Source organism: Sminthopsis crassicaudata, chromosome 4 (genome assembly GCF_048593235.1).
Source record: "Sminthopsis crassicaudata isolate SCR6 chromosome 4, ASM4859323v1, whole genome shotgun sequence".
Taxonomy (NCBI): Eukaryota; Metazoa; Chordata; class Mammalia; order Dasyuromorphia; family Dasyuridae; genus Sminthopsis; species Sminthopsis crassicaudata.
Genome location: NC_133620.1, coordinates 383848686 through 383866642, shown reverse-complemented (window position 1 = coordinate 383866642; position 17957 = coordinate 383848686). Strand labels below are relative to the sequence as shown.

The following is a 17957-nucleotide window of genomic DNA, read 5'->3' as shown; positions in this document are numbered from 1 at the left end:
AGCAAAATTGTGAGCTCCCTTCTGCATATTTCAAAAAAACCTTATCATCCTGTCTTGTTTGTCTATATTATACATTTCTAGAGGGTAGAGGTCATCTTTTGTAGGTTCTACTTAGCTTGCAACATCTAGCATCTAGTGGAGAAATTTAGTAAATGTGAATCAGGTAAAATATAAATTGCTTCTAGCTTTGTCATTTTCTATATAATTATAACAAAAATTATCTTGAAAGTTATTTTGAATGTTTACACTTAGATCACACATAATAGCCCCAAATATACCTTTCCCTAAATCTAATAACTAGAAGATTATCTCTCTTAGGATCAATCCAGAAAAACAGGCACAATTGTCTGAAGGGCTATGAATCATCAGGACCCCTGCTTTGAAGTGTGACACAATGGATTTCTTCAATCTAGGAATAAGGAGCTCAGTGATCTCCCTTTAGAAATCTTTTGGTTGTTTCAGCTGAAACATATATTTTCTTTAAAAGTGTTATTAAATAAAGTCACAGATTCAGAGCTGGAAGGCTTTAGAGTTGGCCTAGTTTGAGGCTCCTTATTTTAGAGTTAAGGTCACATGAGTAACAGTAATAATAGTAGCTATCATTTATGTACTGCATTAAGGTTTGCAAAGCACTTTTAAACATTGTTATTGTATTTTCACAATAACTCTGAGAATTAGTGTTAGTATTATCCCCATTTTACAGATGAGGAGGCTGAGAGTGATTAAATGATTTACTCCATCTCAAATAGCCAATAAGTGTCTGAAGCTGGATTTAAACTCAGATCTTCCTGATTCCAATTCTAGCATCCATTATGCTACCTAACTAAGCTAAGGATTTATGAAAACAACCCTTTTTCCATTGTATTGTCTTCAACTAATGCTCAAAAGATGTGGTTTTACACCTACTTGCTCATAGATATCTTCTTCCAAATGTTCTCCTGATTGGTATTGATCACAGCTCTTCCAATAATTAGTTTTGTAACTTTGATACAAATAGCTTTCCTTCTTTAGCTCACCTGTACAATCAAAATATAATTTAGATTTTGTATGTAAGGAATTGTAAGGAAAGTGCTTTTGACAGTTTAAAGTATCTTACAAATAAGAGAGATTTCTAAACTAGAGAGTCTCCATGATGATAGTGAAAGTCAATAATCTGAAGATGTCTACTACTTTCTCATGCAACTGATTCTTAAGTAATACAAAATGTTCATATCTCATTTGCTCTGCTCGTGTTTTCTCTGCAATGATCTGGAGCACACTTGTGTATTCATAATGTAGTGCTTTTTGGAATTTACAGAACAGGGGTTATTCTTGAATATAGTTTAAAAAAAAACAAAACATTGATAACCCATGTTAATTTCCTCTCTTAGATGTGGGATTTCCTTATACCAATGAAGTTTTAGGTCTCTTTTATTCCCATTCCATCTCTTTCCTCTCTGTACCTTACCACTCAGGGGAAATCAAGGTTCACGAATAGAGCAAACGAATAATAAAAGTGATTCTTCAAACAGACACAAAAAGCTAAATACTTAAATAGACCAGGATAAAGTATAGAAAGTAAAAAAAACATGATCTAGAGGAAAATCACAAGTCACAAATAACATTGGCCATAGGTTAAAATGTCCTATAATCTGAGCATAGTCCCACGCCAGCAATTGAGTGTTGGTAACAAGGCAAACATGGTGATGGAAAGGAGATTGTGTTTCTGATATGCTGCAGGCTTTTTGAATTCATGGGCCTTCCTTCCTGCCAAGAATCTTCTTGGCAAAGCTTTGTATTGGTTTCAGTCCTAAGGAAAGGGGGCTAGAGAAAGAAGAAAGTTATTAAAGTTTTTGCAATATGCTGCACTGTGGTCATACGTATAACTCACTCACCCTCAATCTAAACCATGAAAGTTATTGAGAAAGCTAACCACCTTAACTTTGAAAATATCCAGTCAGAAATTGTTTTTTTTTTTAAATTTCAGTCTTGAAAATAAAGCATAAAGTTTTCCATCAGCTCACTCAATTTGTAGGAAGTCCACAGACAATAGAATAATTTATCAACTTGTTCTAAAATTTGTTATGCACATACCATACTATTCATCATAGCTGTGTAAGGGAGTAGCTATTGGTAAAACTTTCTCATATTTTTGCTGCATTCTGAACAAGATGTAGATTTTAAAAACCAATATGTAGGGTGGTATGTTGGAAAATTGGAGTGCTTAAGCATTTAAATATAGAAATGGATCTATATCTCATTGATTAGGGAGTTTCCTCCAATGATACAGATTGCAATCTATTCATGCTAGCCCATTCTGTGTTACTGTTGTCCATGACCTCTCAGAAGTTTTCCAAGAAAGATCTACTCTGTTTGATACATTAGGATGAAAATTTGTGTTCCATGCATGTTGTTGAACAAAGATAGATATGAAAGAAGTTTTAAAAGCATAGACATTACAATACATTTTGAGATATCCTGATAGGTCTCTTGTTCCATGGAAATTCATGAAATTCTATTGAAAAATGAAAAATAAACCCTAAGGTTTTTGTGATTCATACATGTATGAAAAATGCAACAAGACAACCAAGAAACTTTATTAGTTTGTGTTCTTGAGGATTGGAGAAAATAAAAGTGCCTTTTATAATGCCCATGTATTAGAAATTAATTTAGGATGGTTTAGGGATACAACTCAATATGGGAGAATGAAATTAAAAATGAACAGGATAATGAGGTACTATGTTAGATAATTAAATCTTGAATTTTTATTTCATAAATTTGAAATGCATCCTTATGCTTAATAATCTTTGATCTGATTGGATTTTTAAAAAGAAATTTCAGATTAGTGCTAATACAGCAGAAGCCTCAGCCTGGCCCAATGCCAAAATTTTACAACCTTCTAAGGACACTGTATTTTTCATATTAAAAAACCCTCAGAACAAGATTTTCCCCTCTCGCATGATGGACATTTAAATTGCATTTCCTAAATAACATTGATGGAAGAAAATACTTGATAATTTTTCTTGCCAAAAGTATAAATATATTTGTATATACTAAGAAACATTTTTATATTTAGATTAAAATGTATTTATATTAAGTAGTATTTCACTGTCATGATTTTGAGATACAAAGGAAATATATTCATACCCAATAATATGGACTTGGTTGAACCAAAAATAAAATTTTAGAGTGTATTAGTAAGTTTCAGGCAAGTATTGAGGCAAATACATCTTCAAATATCTAACTACTATTGACAATGTACTTTTTCCTTATATTAAAAGTTACTCTCAAAATAAAATTATTTTCATTTTTGAAAGAGTAGCCATTTAAATTACATTATCTAAATGTAAAAAAGCAAAAGCCGAGGCTATAAAAAGATGAGATCTAAAGTCATATTGCTATCTTCATGATTAATCATATTCAAATCATCCAGGAATATCATATAACCTATTTGTCCTTTAGTATACTGCCAGAAAAGTGTATTTCCTTTAACTATCAGTCCCTTTAGAAATTCTCCTTAAACCAAGCCTTTAATTCACTGGCTGGGGAAACATATTCTTTTCTTAGTTCTGCCATCAACTTGTTCAGTGTCCTTAGAAAATTAATTTCACATTTGGGTCTTGATTTTTCTATTTATTTAAGAGTAATGTGACTAATTGTTTCTCCTTTCCAAATAAGGAAGGTTTGTTGTGAAGGTTTAGGAACTGACGTCTAACTAGCACTTGGCATTTCTCAAAAAAAAAGTACTTGAGAAATAGTTGGTTGTCATTGCTGCAATAAATCATGCTCACTTTATTCAGATGTTTCATCTACAATAGTGCCTATCTTCATGAAATGCCAGATATTTGAAATCTACAACTTTATAATTTCATATCTTATTAAAGGTGGAACCAAACTGAAAACATAGAGCAAATTATGGCTTGAATTAGTTTTGCATTTAGGATGACCGCTTAAAGGGGAAAGTGATGTTAAAGCTAATTTTTCTCCACAAAAGGTAATTAAATTTTCAGGATTGATTACCATGGGCTTGATAAAGAGAAGCTTGATATTATTATTGAGTCCCCGATTAAACAGCATGGCCAGTGTATTCCATTATGTTTGGGAATGTTTCCTACAATTTACTTTATGTATTTTCTAACTTGTTCACCCATTCTCTAGATTTTGTTATGTTAACACAATGGATATTGTATTTTGTCTTCAGAAGTTTTGTGTTTGTTTTCTAGGGACACAACCAAATAATTACATACAGTAGACCCATCTACTTTTGTGTTCTCTGTGGACTTATTTTGCTTCTTGACTTTGCTGCTAAGACCAAGCATTCTCCCAGTTATACTGTGTATGGCCTGAGGTTCTTCTCATCAGGTTCTCTCCAATCAGCCAGAGATCACTTAATAGGTAAGTTGTTTTTGGCTTTTGGCAATTTAGAGAACAGACTTACTCTGAAACTTTTGATTGAAGAAATATTATGAGAAACTGTCTCCAAAATTTCCACCAATTTTCTGCTTTTTTCTGAACTTGGTTATATTTCTGTTACTTGTACAATAACTATTTAAATTAATGAAATCAAAATTATACATTTTATACCTAACTTTGCTCTCTATCTCTTCTTTATTCATAAATTATTCACCTATCTGTAAATATATGTAATATCATCCATGTTCTAATTTTCTTGTAATCTCTCTCTCTCTCTACATGACATCTAAGTCATGTAACTAATCTGACCTTAATAATTGGTGTGAAATATTGATCTATGCATGATTTCTGCCATTCTGCCATGTCTTCCTAGTTTTCCCAACAATTTTAAAACAAATAATAAATTCTTATCCCAAAATCTTAAATATTTACATTCCTCAAATACAAGATTATGTATATATGTATGTATGTATATATGTATATATTGCTGAGGCAATGGGGATTAAGTGACTTGCCCAAGATCACACAGCTAAGATGTGTTAAGTGTCTGAGGTCAGATTTTAACTCAGTTCCTCCTGACTTCAGGCTGGTGCTCTATCTACTGCACCACCTATCTGCACCAATCTTATAGTTTAAGATCTGGTATTGCTAAACTTCCTTCCTTTATATTTTAAAAAATTATTCCCCTTGATATTCTTGACTTTTTGTTCTTCCAAATGAATGAGAAATGTCAAAAGAATGAAAAGGAATTTGAACTCAATCCTTTTCTTATATGTCATGTAGCTGCCTTTTAAAATTCTTGTAGTTAAATGTTTGTTTATTAACATGTCTACCTTCTATATCTCTCATTATTTGCAGTGGTCTCTAGCTTACAAATGGCTGGTCACACTAAACTTCTACACCTTATCACTAAGGTTTCATTACTATGAGAGTGGTTGGTAAAAACTAAAATTAAAGCTTGAAATTTGAAGAGGAATTTCCCATCAGTCAGTCTTGAATATTGACCTAGATGCTCATGGGCAAGAGATGCCACAAAAAATACCACTTGCTGAAATTGAAAATTCAGGGCTAAGGCAAAAGGAAGCCACTGTGGCTTACAGTTATTACTGAAGCACTCCTCATGGGTCATCTCTCTGTATCTCTTTAAATAAGATGTTGAAAAAGGACAAAAGAGCAGGCATGGAAGTAGATTTCCTGAATTGACCATGGTAGTTCAAACTCTAGAGAGACATAGGACTTGAGAGGTAGTAAGAGGAGGGAAGACATGGTATACTAATGGCTTCTGATCATACTGCTTTCTCCAGCCTTATTATTTGAAATGCTGGTGAAGTGCATTATTACTATCCTTTATTCCTACACCTTCTTCCTTTCTCCAGATAGCAGATGAACTCTCTTAATCAGAGATTATTAACACATCTTCCCCACATTCATTCTCACCATAAAAGTTTAAAGTTTAGAGAAGTTGTGGGTTCAGAAGTAAAGCAAAGTAAAATTTTGAAAAGCAGATGATGATGCTGTTAGTTACTCTGGCAACAGGGAGAGGCTTGGTGGTTAACCATAATTAACACCTAACATAATTAACAGCCTCTGGATCCCAAAACAAGGCTGAAATGACAAAGTCTTAATGGAGCAGTTCTGAAGGAACTATTTGATACTAATATTGAATTCATTCAATAATTTTATACCAATTCAGTATGTCTGCTAATAGTAAACACTTAACAAATGTCTGTTGTCCAAAACAAAACCAAGAGTGGCTTGCCTAAATCTAGGTGGTCACTCAATGCCATTTCTTATGTAAGAAAGCCTTTTCATAGAATTCAAATCTTATTCCTGTTTTTAAGGGATACTGTATTACCAGGGTATGCAACCAAGTCTTGTGAGTGACCTAATACTTGACCTTGAACAATTCATGGTAGACAGAACCTTTTCCTTATATGGCCCAAAGCAATGAGCGGAAATATAGAGGGGTGTTAAGGACCACACCTAGGTGAAAGGGCAGGTCAATTCTCCAAGAGTTTCCACCACTGTGAGTCATAACCTTGGAATTGCAAAGCAGCCTTTACTGACACAAGGTTTGTCTGTGGATTGGGAATGAAATAAATTGGAGGCAAGAAGGAAGAGAAGCGTGGTCAGTCTTCTTGTATCATCATCCTTTCACATGAAGAGATACATTCTACAGGTCTAAGACCTCCAGTAGCCACTGGCAGGTGGCTCCTGTATCACAACATATGGTGCCTGAATAGGGACATAAGAAACACAAGAAAAAAGAAGCATTAGAACAAAGAAACTTAGGAATGACATTATTATGTTATATTCTGACTGTAGCAGTGTCCTAGATGCTGGCACAGTCCCTGAACAAACCACTTTCAATTTTAATTTTTTGTATCCATGTATTACCTTCCCTGCTACTTTGTAAATTACCATGAGAGAAGAAACTTTGTTGTATCTAGCACTGTAGTCCCTATTGTGCTTTGCATATGATAGGTGCTTAATATATTTTTGTTGAATGATAAAATGTTGTTTGACTTTAATTTTCTAGAGCCTGGCCTATATTAGAAAAGGAAAATGTGTCCATCTTCACTCATCCAAAGAAGACCATATTGGTCTTCTTTTCATGGAACCAAGAATTCATATTGTTATTATTGTGCTAAATTCTAGTTTAATTTTTAAAATAACAAGTTTTTTAGTTTTTCAAAAATATATGCAAAGATAATTTATAACATCCACCCTTGCAAAAACTTGTGTTCCAAATTTTTCTCCCTCCTTTTTCCTGCCTTCTCCTCCAGACAGCATGTAATCCAGTTTAGCTTACAAATGTGCAATTCTTTTAAACTTATTTCTACACATATCACGCTACACAAGAAAAATCAAATCAAAAGGGAAAAATGATAAAGAAAAAACCCCAAGCAAACGAACAAACAAACAACAACAAAATGAAAATACTATCTCGTGGTCCATATTCCATCTCTATAATCCTTTCTCTGGATGTCTATGGCTTTTTCCATCACAAGTCTATTGGAATTGTTTTGAATCACTTCATTGTTTGAAAAGAGCCAAGTCTGTCATAGTTAATCATCACATAGTCTTATGGTTGCTGTGTACAATGTTCTCCTGGTTCTGTTCACTTCACTTAGCATCAGTTCATGTCTTTCCAGGCTTTTCTGAAATCAGCCTGCTCATAATTTTTTATAGACTGGTAATATTACATTATATTCATATTCTATACATACTTTATTTTTTGTAAACTAGTATGGGTACCCTTTTAGATTAGAATTACCATTGATAATATTATTTCTTTGGATATTTCTATACAATAATTAATAATTAACAAAAATTATGAATTTATTATTTAATACTTATATTGACACATTATAATAAATATATAAAAAATAAATAATGATAAATAAAATAACTGACCTTTGGCTAAATGTGACAGAAAAGAGTATTAGCTTTGTAGTCAGGAGGCATATGTACAAGTCTTAGTTTTGCTATTTAACTGTGTAACCTGGGTAAAGTTTCTTCTTTTCAGGATTGAAATCCTATAATCCAAGTTTTACACTTTTTTTGATGTTTGCTTCCTTGTCTGACAAGTGAGAAATTCTATTAGATTACTTCAAAGGTACCTTCTCACTCTTGATTTTTTAAAAACTTTTGATGCTGTTATTGAGAAAAGTTGCTTTAGATAAAACTGAATTTATAGCTAGTTCCTCTCTCAATACATCTTCTCTTATTACTATCATCTGCACTATTTAAAAAAAAGTTGAACAAATGAAGCAACATTTAGGCAGCAAAAGTTTGTAATAATATCAAAACTTAACAGTAACATGAAAAATATAATTAAAATTTGATATTTGAAATTCCAAACCTTAATACAGATTATAAAAGTTTAGGATTGTTCTCCAAGGAAAAATCCCTGGCTTCACATGGATTACTGGCTATTGGTGCATATTCATTTTATATGTCCTCAACTCTATCTGTTAGCTAGAGAACAATAGCAAGAGGTATGATATGATAAGAGAGAGGAAGAGAAGAAACATTCTTATTATTAGTTTTCACTGGAAATATTTTTTCCCTCATTAAAATGTCTCCCTCTATTCTTGTATGAATGTCAAAGTCAACAAGTGAAAATAGCAGTAAAAAAAATCCAGAAAATACACTCAATGACTTCTGGGATAAAGATAAATAAGGGGGTGGAGTGGGAAAAATAATAGCCATCAATAGAATAGAGGTATTAAATATATTAACTGAGCTTACCTAGAAAAGGTTATGGGGGAGGGAAATCTGAACAAGAGAGAGGAAAGAGATGAACTGAATGTTTTTAACATTATTTCAACTGTGGGAAAAGTGAAATAGTTAATCAGCAATCCAAAGGTATATTCTTTCTTTAGAAAAGCAGATATTCATCTTGAGAGTTGTATTATGCTCTGGCACAAAGATAAAAGATCTGATCCTCTCTTGATCACTGATTCATTTCATCATCAGGCTAATTTACCCCATGGCTTTACCAAGAAATAACAAGTTGTATTATAAAATAAAATTCAGGAAGGGCTATTAAAATTAATTGTAAAGTATTCATGTAAAAATTGAAATGTAAATTTTTATTGCTGTGTACCACCACTATAAAACACACATATAAGCCTTTAAATTCTGTGAAAGATTTTCCTTGATTATTTTCCACTTTATTTTCTCTCTAGTCTGTACCCATTTAACTTTTTACTTATATTTTGGAGCTGTAGTTGTCCTACTTTGAATATCATTCTATATTTATAATATAGATGGGAATTAAATGGGAAATTGGGAGACTTTTCTTTTTCAAACATTCTAGCCTCAGATTATATAAATTCTAGTGAACTACAGAGCTTTCAAAGATATCTAATTTGGTACTAGGAGATAATTCAAATATTCTGAAGGCCCATTCCCATGGCCATTCTTGGCAGGTCTAAGAAAGAGGAAGGAAGTATAAAATTGAACAGGAGCAAGAGAATAAGAGAAAAATAAAGTATAAAACATATAATTTAATAGATTTCCTTCTTGTAATAACTAACATTTATAGAGCACTTTAAGGTTTACAATGTATTTTACATATATTATTTTATTTGATAGTAGATAGATAAAAGGGAACACATGGTTAATAAAGAAGAAAAAAAAATAAAAGAACAAAAGCCTAGGATTTAGAAGACCTGGAACTGATCTGTTATTACTAGCTCTGCAGTGTGACACTGGCCAAATCACTTATTTCCTTTGGACCTCAATTTTCCCAAGTGTAAAATGATCTGGATGATCCCAAAGGTTCTTTATGGCATTGAAATCCTAGATGATTCCTGTAAGTATCAACAATAGTGGTCATGGTGGTGCTATCAGTTGCCTCATTTTTTAGCTCCTTATGTCTCTGCTGATTTGTATTAGACATAAGCCAGATGGTGCATTATGTTTGAAACAAGTCTGTATTTTTTTCTCTGAGTTTGAATGAGCTGAGCTTAAGCTTGTTTATAACTGTTATTTTTACTGAATGTCTTAAAAGCTAAATGGAGTTTTGCTGGGGTTAAATTTCATATGTTTAGGACAAACAATGGTTCTGAATTTTGTCAATTATAATTGCTGCTATCATTTTTTATTTCTTGACACTTCTGATTTTTAAAGGAGGTGCAGATATTTTCAGAATACCACTAAAAGATGAGCAAATGGAGTATAGAGATGCATTGATTTTGTTGTTTCTCAATTATGTCTGATTTTTCACAATCCATTTATGATTTCCTTTCCCAATATACTATAGTAACTGATTGATCATTTTCTTTCTAGATCATTTGATAGATGAGGAAATTGACGCAACCAGATTAATGTAACTTGCTTGGAGTTACACAGCTACTAAGTATCCAAGGTTGGATTTGAATTCATGAAGATTCATCTTCCTGATTCAAGCCCAATGTACAATCCATTGAATCATCTAAGTTTTCCCTTCCATTGATTACTCCCATTTAAAAATAATTACTTTTGTTAGGTAAAAAAAAAAAAAAACAACAACAACAACAACATTGATTTAATCAGTCAGAAAGGATCAGGGGTCAATGAGACTTGGTCACTTCCTGGAATACCGCAAAAATATTTCAATGTGGTTCAATAGGAAATCTTTCTTGATAGGAAGATAAATTTGGTCATATACTGAGGAGCTCACAACTTTTAAAAAGGCAGGAGCTATTTCAGATCCAGGGAGATATTTTGAGGGTCTCAAAGCCTAAGGGGAGAAGTACGGAGCTAGAAATCTGGGAACTTACTTCATGATGTGATCTGCAAAGAATAAACAATAATAACAATCAGAGAAGGAGCAATATTCTTTATCTCTAGTGGGGAACAAGGAGATTCAGAAAGCATGAATGGTGTTATAGTAATCTCAGAAAGAAAGACTGGAGGAATACTACCAGTTGTACTGACCTTCACAATGAGTAAAGAAAATTCTAAGAAGTGTTTTCTTCCCCTTGCTTCCCCTGACAGTATTTATCTATTAAGACACTGCAATATATTCTGCTGCTGCTTCTCCCAAACATTCTCAATAAGTTGAATTTTGCTTCAAACACAAAAGGGCCAGGAATTAACTAGTGATAAATATAAATGTATGTTAAGGAAGAATGCCAAACCTCTGCTCAAGTGTTTGGAATTTTCCTAACTGGGGGATTGAAGCAATTGTGATTGTACTCCCTAAAGAAACAGAAAAGGGAACCATGTGGGTCCCAGGTACCATTACACAGCCCCAGGCTTAAAATGAGTTAATTATAATAACAAAGTATTAGAATAAGAATTATAGATTTAGAAATGGAAGGGTCCTTAGAGATTGTATAATAAAACTATATGATTTTGCAGTTTTTCTCTGAAGAAATTGCAGCTCACAGAAATAACTAGCAGAGGCAAGATTCAAACCTAGGCTCTCTGCTTCCAAATCTGATGTTCTGCACAGGACTGCATAGATTCTTTCTTAATATAAATTGTGCCCACTAGAGAAAAATCAAAATGCATGTTTGTTTAATTTTTTCTTTAACTTATATCACACATAATCCAATAGTTACTAAGACCTGATATTCCCCTCTTAATGGCAATTCTTGGTCTATCTCATTCTCTCTACTCTCACTGGAACTATCCCCCCCTTTTTTTAGAACCTCATCTCTTCCCACTTTGTTTACCAGAATATGTTCCTTACTAGTCTCTTTGCCTCTAGGTTTTTGCCACTTCTATTCTATAATTCTATAATAAGTCATGTACTACTCTAAACATGGCACTCCTATCCTCAGAAACATTCAGTAATTTCCCTTTTTTCCTATGAAGTAAAAAAAAATGATCCTAGCATTTAAAACTAACTAAAATATGTCTCCAATGGACCTTTCCAGCCAGATTTCATATTATTAAAAGATAAGGAGTGTTTCTCTTTTGTTTTTGTATCCTTAGAAACTAGCAAAGTACTTGGCACTTAGTGGTGCTTTCAAATGCTTGTTGATTGATTGATGCTCCCATTCATACACTTTTCTTTCTAACCAAACTGGATTTCTCTGGCTTCCTTTCATGTTCTATCTTCTACCCTTCTACTGTTTTTCTTGTCTACAATACTATCACTAAGTCCAATTTAAAGTCCAATTCATGTTCCACCTTCTCTGTGAAGACTTTATTCATCTTCTCCAAGATGGAAATATCATATTTTATTTTCAGATTTCTCACAGAGTGCTCCATCTTAGTTAAGTCTCTTAATTTCATTTCCTATTTTCCCTTATTCCATAGTTAATCTGTTTGTCTACAATATCATAGGTTTGAGAGTTGGAAGAACCTTAGATATCACTTAGACATTTCCCTTCTCCCCTCTAACTCAATTTAAGTTCTTTGAGAGCAGGATCTATAACACATTTAACTGTATCACTTCAGGACTTAAGACAGTGCCTTGTACAAAGTAGCCCCTAAGGTGTACCCATTGGATAATTTGTATTTCACATTTCTGAAAAAAAAAAGTGAATATTCGCTGCTGGGTAGTGATTCCTAGGATTGAGGTCGAGATAGGGGAGAAATTCTAGTGATGAGGAGATCTTCATTAAAAGGTCATTTAAGGCAAGATGGAAGGTAGCACTAGTCTCAGAGATGCCTAAAAAACTCAGTGTAGCAAGTAGTCATAAACTCATTTTTAAAGATTATATCCACAATTTATCTCCTGATATTGGAAAAGTCTGTTTTCTTGATAGAATTTAATCTCCTTGAGGGCAGGGATTGTTTTATTTTGTATTTTTATCTCCAGTACCTAGAAAAGGTTTCTTGCACATAGCATTTTATTAATAAAGGCTTGTAGATTTTGGCAAGGAACATTATTACTGATTGAAGTTGTCAGGGAGGCCTTTGCAGAAGAGGTAGCATTTGAATTGGGCTTTCAAAATTATGAATAAGAGTTGAAAAGGAGGAAGGGCAATCAAGTAAAGGGAAAAGTGGGAGCAAAGTGGAGGTAGAAAGGCACTGGACAAATGGCATCTCAGTTTGGTAAAACTTAGTGTGTGGAGGATTAGGTGACCCAGTGAATAGAGTGTTGGTCCTGGAGTCAGGAATAATTGAATTCAAATCTTGTTTTAAATAAAGGCAGTGTATTCCCAGTCAATTAAAATTAACTTAACTTTTATCTATCTCAGTTTTGTCATATGTAAAATGAGGATAATGGTAGAACCTGCTTCTTAGAGTTATAGTGTTAAGAAAGGGAGATAATAATTATAAAACACTTTGTATATCATAAAACTTTGTATAAGTGCTTATTATTGTTTCATTAGACAGCAATATGAGAATAATAAAATTCAGGACATGACAAATAAGACTTTATCAGAATCTATCTTAATGTAAAATATTAAAACTATTGCATTTAGTGATGAGTGCCACTTTATATGAAGAATTCCTATAGATGAGAAGAACATTCAGAGAAGAGTGGTCAAAAGTACATCTTGCAACATATATTATGAGTCATCATCTCTCTCCTCTTGATCCTGATGTCAGCATGTCCTCAATTTAAAGGACTACTATGTGGGAAAGGAATCAGATTTATTTCTTATTTAACCCCCACATACAAACTTAAAAAATTGGATAGAAGCTGATAAGTAGAAGACATTTTCTAATAATTAGTGCTACCCAAAAATGGAATAGAATTTATCTAGAGATCTGCTTTTTGTGGAATTTTTAGTCAAACTCTGACTACTTTTGAAGATTTTAGGTTGGTAGAGACAGTATGGCATAATGGCTATTGATCTGATCCTGGATTTGGGAGTATCAGAATTCAAGTCTCACCTCTACTGGGTATGGTGTAACCATGGGCAAATATTTTAGTCTTTCAGGAGCCCAAAGCAATTTTCTAAGACAAAAATTTCAGAGCAGATAGTGATCTGTAATAATAGAGACTTTCTTCACTGGGAGCTTTCCATACCAATAAATTGTAAGTCTAGACCAAAAATAAATAAAAATAAAATTAAAAAAATAATAACACCATTAAACTTAGTCATTTTGTCAGTAATTTACAAATAGATAAGCTAGCATCAGATTGTGGAGACTTTGAATACCAGGCAAGAGATTCTGAACTTTTCTCAGTTGATGACAAGATATCATTTTTAAAATTTTATTTATTTTATTTTGAGCTTAAGAAACAAAACAACAATTTCCCATAACATAGTAGAATATGAAAAATATTGTACATGAAACTGCAAATCTATTATGTACAACTTGCTATTCCTTCTATATATATAATAAAGTTACCACATAACTTTCTTTTTTTTCTTCCCTTTTACAATTCAGGAAAACAATGACAAAATGAGTAATATATCTAAGGAAAATTAGTCTAAAATAGTTTTAATGTACTGACTGGATAAGGGAGAGAATGGAAGTAGGAAGATTTATTAGGAGGCTACCACAGAAGTTTAGCAAGATGGCAATGGAGTGGGCCATTTATAAAGGTAGTGGTTGTGAGAATAGAAAAGAAAAAAAAGAAAGGATGCAAGTGATATTGTAAAGAGTTAACAATATTTAATAATTGAGTGAATATGAGAGTCTAGAAAAAGGTTAAAATATAATATTTTAACATAGGAGACTGTTAATAATGGGGCCATCAACAAAAATCATAGCATCAGAATGAGAAGTAGGCCTTTAGATAAAGACTTTATTTTAGAATTTTGAACTTGAGGCCCTCTGGATAACTGTAGTTGCACTATGGAGAGGAGAGTGGTTGGGAATTTAAATATAAATTTGGTGTTCATCTGAATAGAATTCTATTTGAAACTGGAAGTGAATGATATTGACAAAAGACAGTCATGTGAAAAGAGAAGAGGGCAAGACTTAGAAGATAGAAAGATTAGTCTTAAGGTATTGACAAGAAGTTGGCAAGTAGTGAAAAAGGCAGAGGAGAAATGGATAAAAAGATTAAAGTCAGTAGAATCTAGCATTTCACCATATTGGATAGGACTTGATGCTATAAGCCAAATGAAGTTTTTGAAAGCACTATGTAATTTCTATTTCAAAAGAACTTACAATTTCTATTACTATAGTTTAAGGGGCAAATGGAATGGGCTATTTAGGATTTGCAATTTGGGGGTTGCAGAGTTTTTTTTGAGAAACTGAAAAATGCCTATAGAGAAGGCAGAAAGAGAATTAAGAAACGCATTTTTCTAATTTACTTAATAAAGAAGCATTATAAAGAGAATTTTATGATAAATGAGTCTGGGGAGAAATTTAAGAGTGAAGGGTTAATAGAATAGCATAGAAGCTAAAAAAAAGTTTTCTTGTCTTAGAAGAGAGAAATAAAGGAAATAGAGGGAATCTTCTTTTATTATGAAACAATTTTTGAAATTAGACTTTGATATTGTAATTGAACTGATTGTATTTTCCATAGTGGTCTCCTGCATTTACAGTAATGATTTAAGAATGTTGTGGTCTTTCTTATTATAGCTAAAATATTGTGAATAATGATTTATACAGTTTTAATAAATTCATCATAAACAAATTGTTACATAGTAATTTTAATATTCATTTAATTCCAAGAGGTTAGGATTATGTGGATTTTATAATTGCAGAGATACTTAGATTATATAGATCTTATTAAGATATGGATATAAGTAATTACTTATTAGAAGGAAAATTTCTCCAGTTTATTTTAAAATAATGATATTTCTCATTTGGAATAGGAACTTTATAGCTAGTTGATTAAGAAAGATGCTGAAATTTTAATAATTAATGAAGAAATATTCAAATATACTCATGTGTTACCCTAAAATTTGGAATGATATGAGAATGTCAAGTAGCCAGCTGAGGGGAATGAGAAATCCTATGTGACCATATTATGTGTTTGGATATTCGTAGCACTGTTAAAATTTTAATCATAATTACTTATTATTTATATTGATCTTCCTTACTATTCAAGTTTCTGAGTTTTATGTGTATATGGTTTTTTTTCTGGACCTCTTTGCTTTATGAACAACCCAGGAGCTAGACAAGGAGGTAATTGTCAGATAAGACAGACTGGAGAAACACAAAAGGCATATCTAATCACATTGGATGAAATTAGTTTAATTATTACTTTTGTAGAATTTTAATCCTGCACAATGTTTAAGTCCCAAATCTGTTAGTATGGTAACATGATATTTTTCACACTTAACAAAGAAAGAAATCAAATTACCAGTGTCTCCTATATAAATGCCACTTGAAAAAATGAGAGCTCTACCAGAAGTTTCTTCATTTATAGTAATTATTAGGGAAAATGAAGATGGAGAAGAAGTGAGAGAAAATTGCAGACCTGCTCAGTAGTATACTAACAAATATATTTTTGTTTCTAGGGAACATTGCCAATAACAGCAGGGACTTTTTTCATTTTTTACTTTTGAAAAAAAAACAGTGCAAAATAATGTCTGTAATTTCAAGTACAATTTTCCAATAGCCCTACTAACATAATAACGGTCTGATTGCTTTTCTTTCACCACAACTGCAACCTGACAGATGTGCTACAGTCTCCATTTGCTATTCATTTCACCTCTACACTTTAAAAATAAAGACGGTAGATTCAGTCCTTTTAGATGTTCCCCAGAAGGTCTAGTTGCTAGTGCTACCAGTTTACAGATTAGACTGTTATCACAGTGTGTCATTAAATTCTATTTCCACACATCTGGCAAGACCATTTTTCCCTTACAGAGATGGTTTGTTTACTATCTATGATACTCATTTTCAGTCTTCTGATTCCATTCTTCATTGTGTCCAAGTTCTCCTTACTTTATTTATGTCAGCTTCCCTGTTTTATGTGCCAGACTATTTCTCTGTCTATATTTTTCTGATCTGTCTTCAAGTATCTAACTATCTTTAATACAAAACTTGTTCATATTATAAACTCCTTTATTTTCATAGAGTCATAGATGAAGAGAGAGAGAGAGAAGGGGATCTTACATGTTAATTAGTTTATCTCTCTTGTTGTGGTTAAGTGCCATGACCAATGCCATACAGATAAGAAATGGTAGTATTTTACCCAAGTACTACTTTTTGAGGAAAGGGAGACCCAGAGAAAGATTAATTGACTTGTTGATGGATAGCTATCTAGATATTAAGTGTCAGGGCTAAATCAGATCTTATTTAAATTGTATATAACATAAAATGATATTATGACCAAGATATAGTTTTTATGTTCCAGACCAAAGACCCCTTATTATACTTATTATTACTATGTTTAATTCAATAAACATGCCCTATGAAAAATGAATTGGTACAGTTCCTTAGCATTTGTTATAAAGGGATAACTAAATCTATTTTCTGTCAGTTCACAATGGGTATGAAAAAGTATAAGCAAAAGTACTACTCCAACAATTTCACTGCAGAAAATAAACATGATCTTGCAGCATTCAAAAGTTACTCTGAACCCTTATACTTCCCCCTAACTTCCACAATACCCTTCATATATGGAGAATCCTGATATATCTGAACAGAATGAGCAATTAGGGTCCAAATGGGATTTTCATCAATCATGTGTATTCAGAATTTCTGGTAGTAAATGGAAATCTGTTAGTTCTAAGTAATACTACTCCACTCACAGAGACAGACCTAAGGATAGAGACCTTTTATGAGATTCCATAATCATGGTTATGGGAACCCCGCTTAAATAAAACCACATTTAAAATGATAAAAAAATTGACTATGTAATGCTTTGGCAGTTTTTTTTCCAAAAGATTTTGTCAACAAAATATTGCCATTTAATATACTGAAATTTTTCATCTATCTTTCCTTTAGAATATGTAAAGTTTCTTAGTACCTGATGCATAGTAGGTGCTTAATAAATGTTTAATTATTGATTGGTTGATTTATACATATAATGTTTTTCTTCTGTTCTGTTTCATCTTTCAGTATTCTTATACTGCTTTCCTGCTATCTCTCTTCTTGGCCTCTTCCCTCAGATCAACACTTTTGCCATTTATCTCTTAGAACAAATTGACATGCTGGCTTTTGGTGGTTCTGGTAAGTCAAACATATATATATGTACATAATTTTATTAAAAGGAGAACCTGAGATTCAAGAAAAGAAAATAAACCCTAAAACAC

The 17957-nt window shown here is 32.5% G+C and overlaps 1 protein-coding gene across 4 annotated transcripts in view; it reads left to right on the top strand.

The window, feature by feature from the left end:
• PCNX2 (pecanex 2) overlaps window positions 1-17957 on the top strand; it is a 370349-nt gene that overhangs the window by 100851 nt on the left and 251541 nt on the right. For all 4 annotated transcript variants that reach the window (XM_074262410.1, XM_074262411.1, XM_074262409.1 and 1 more), the window contains exons 13-14: window positions 4203-4374; window positions 17764-17874. In XM_074262410.1, the coding sequence (XP_074118511.1) occupies window positions 4203-4374; window positions 17764-17874 (283 nt within the window). The remainder of the gene's footprint in view (window positions 1-4202; window positions 4375-17763; window positions 17875-17957) is intronic.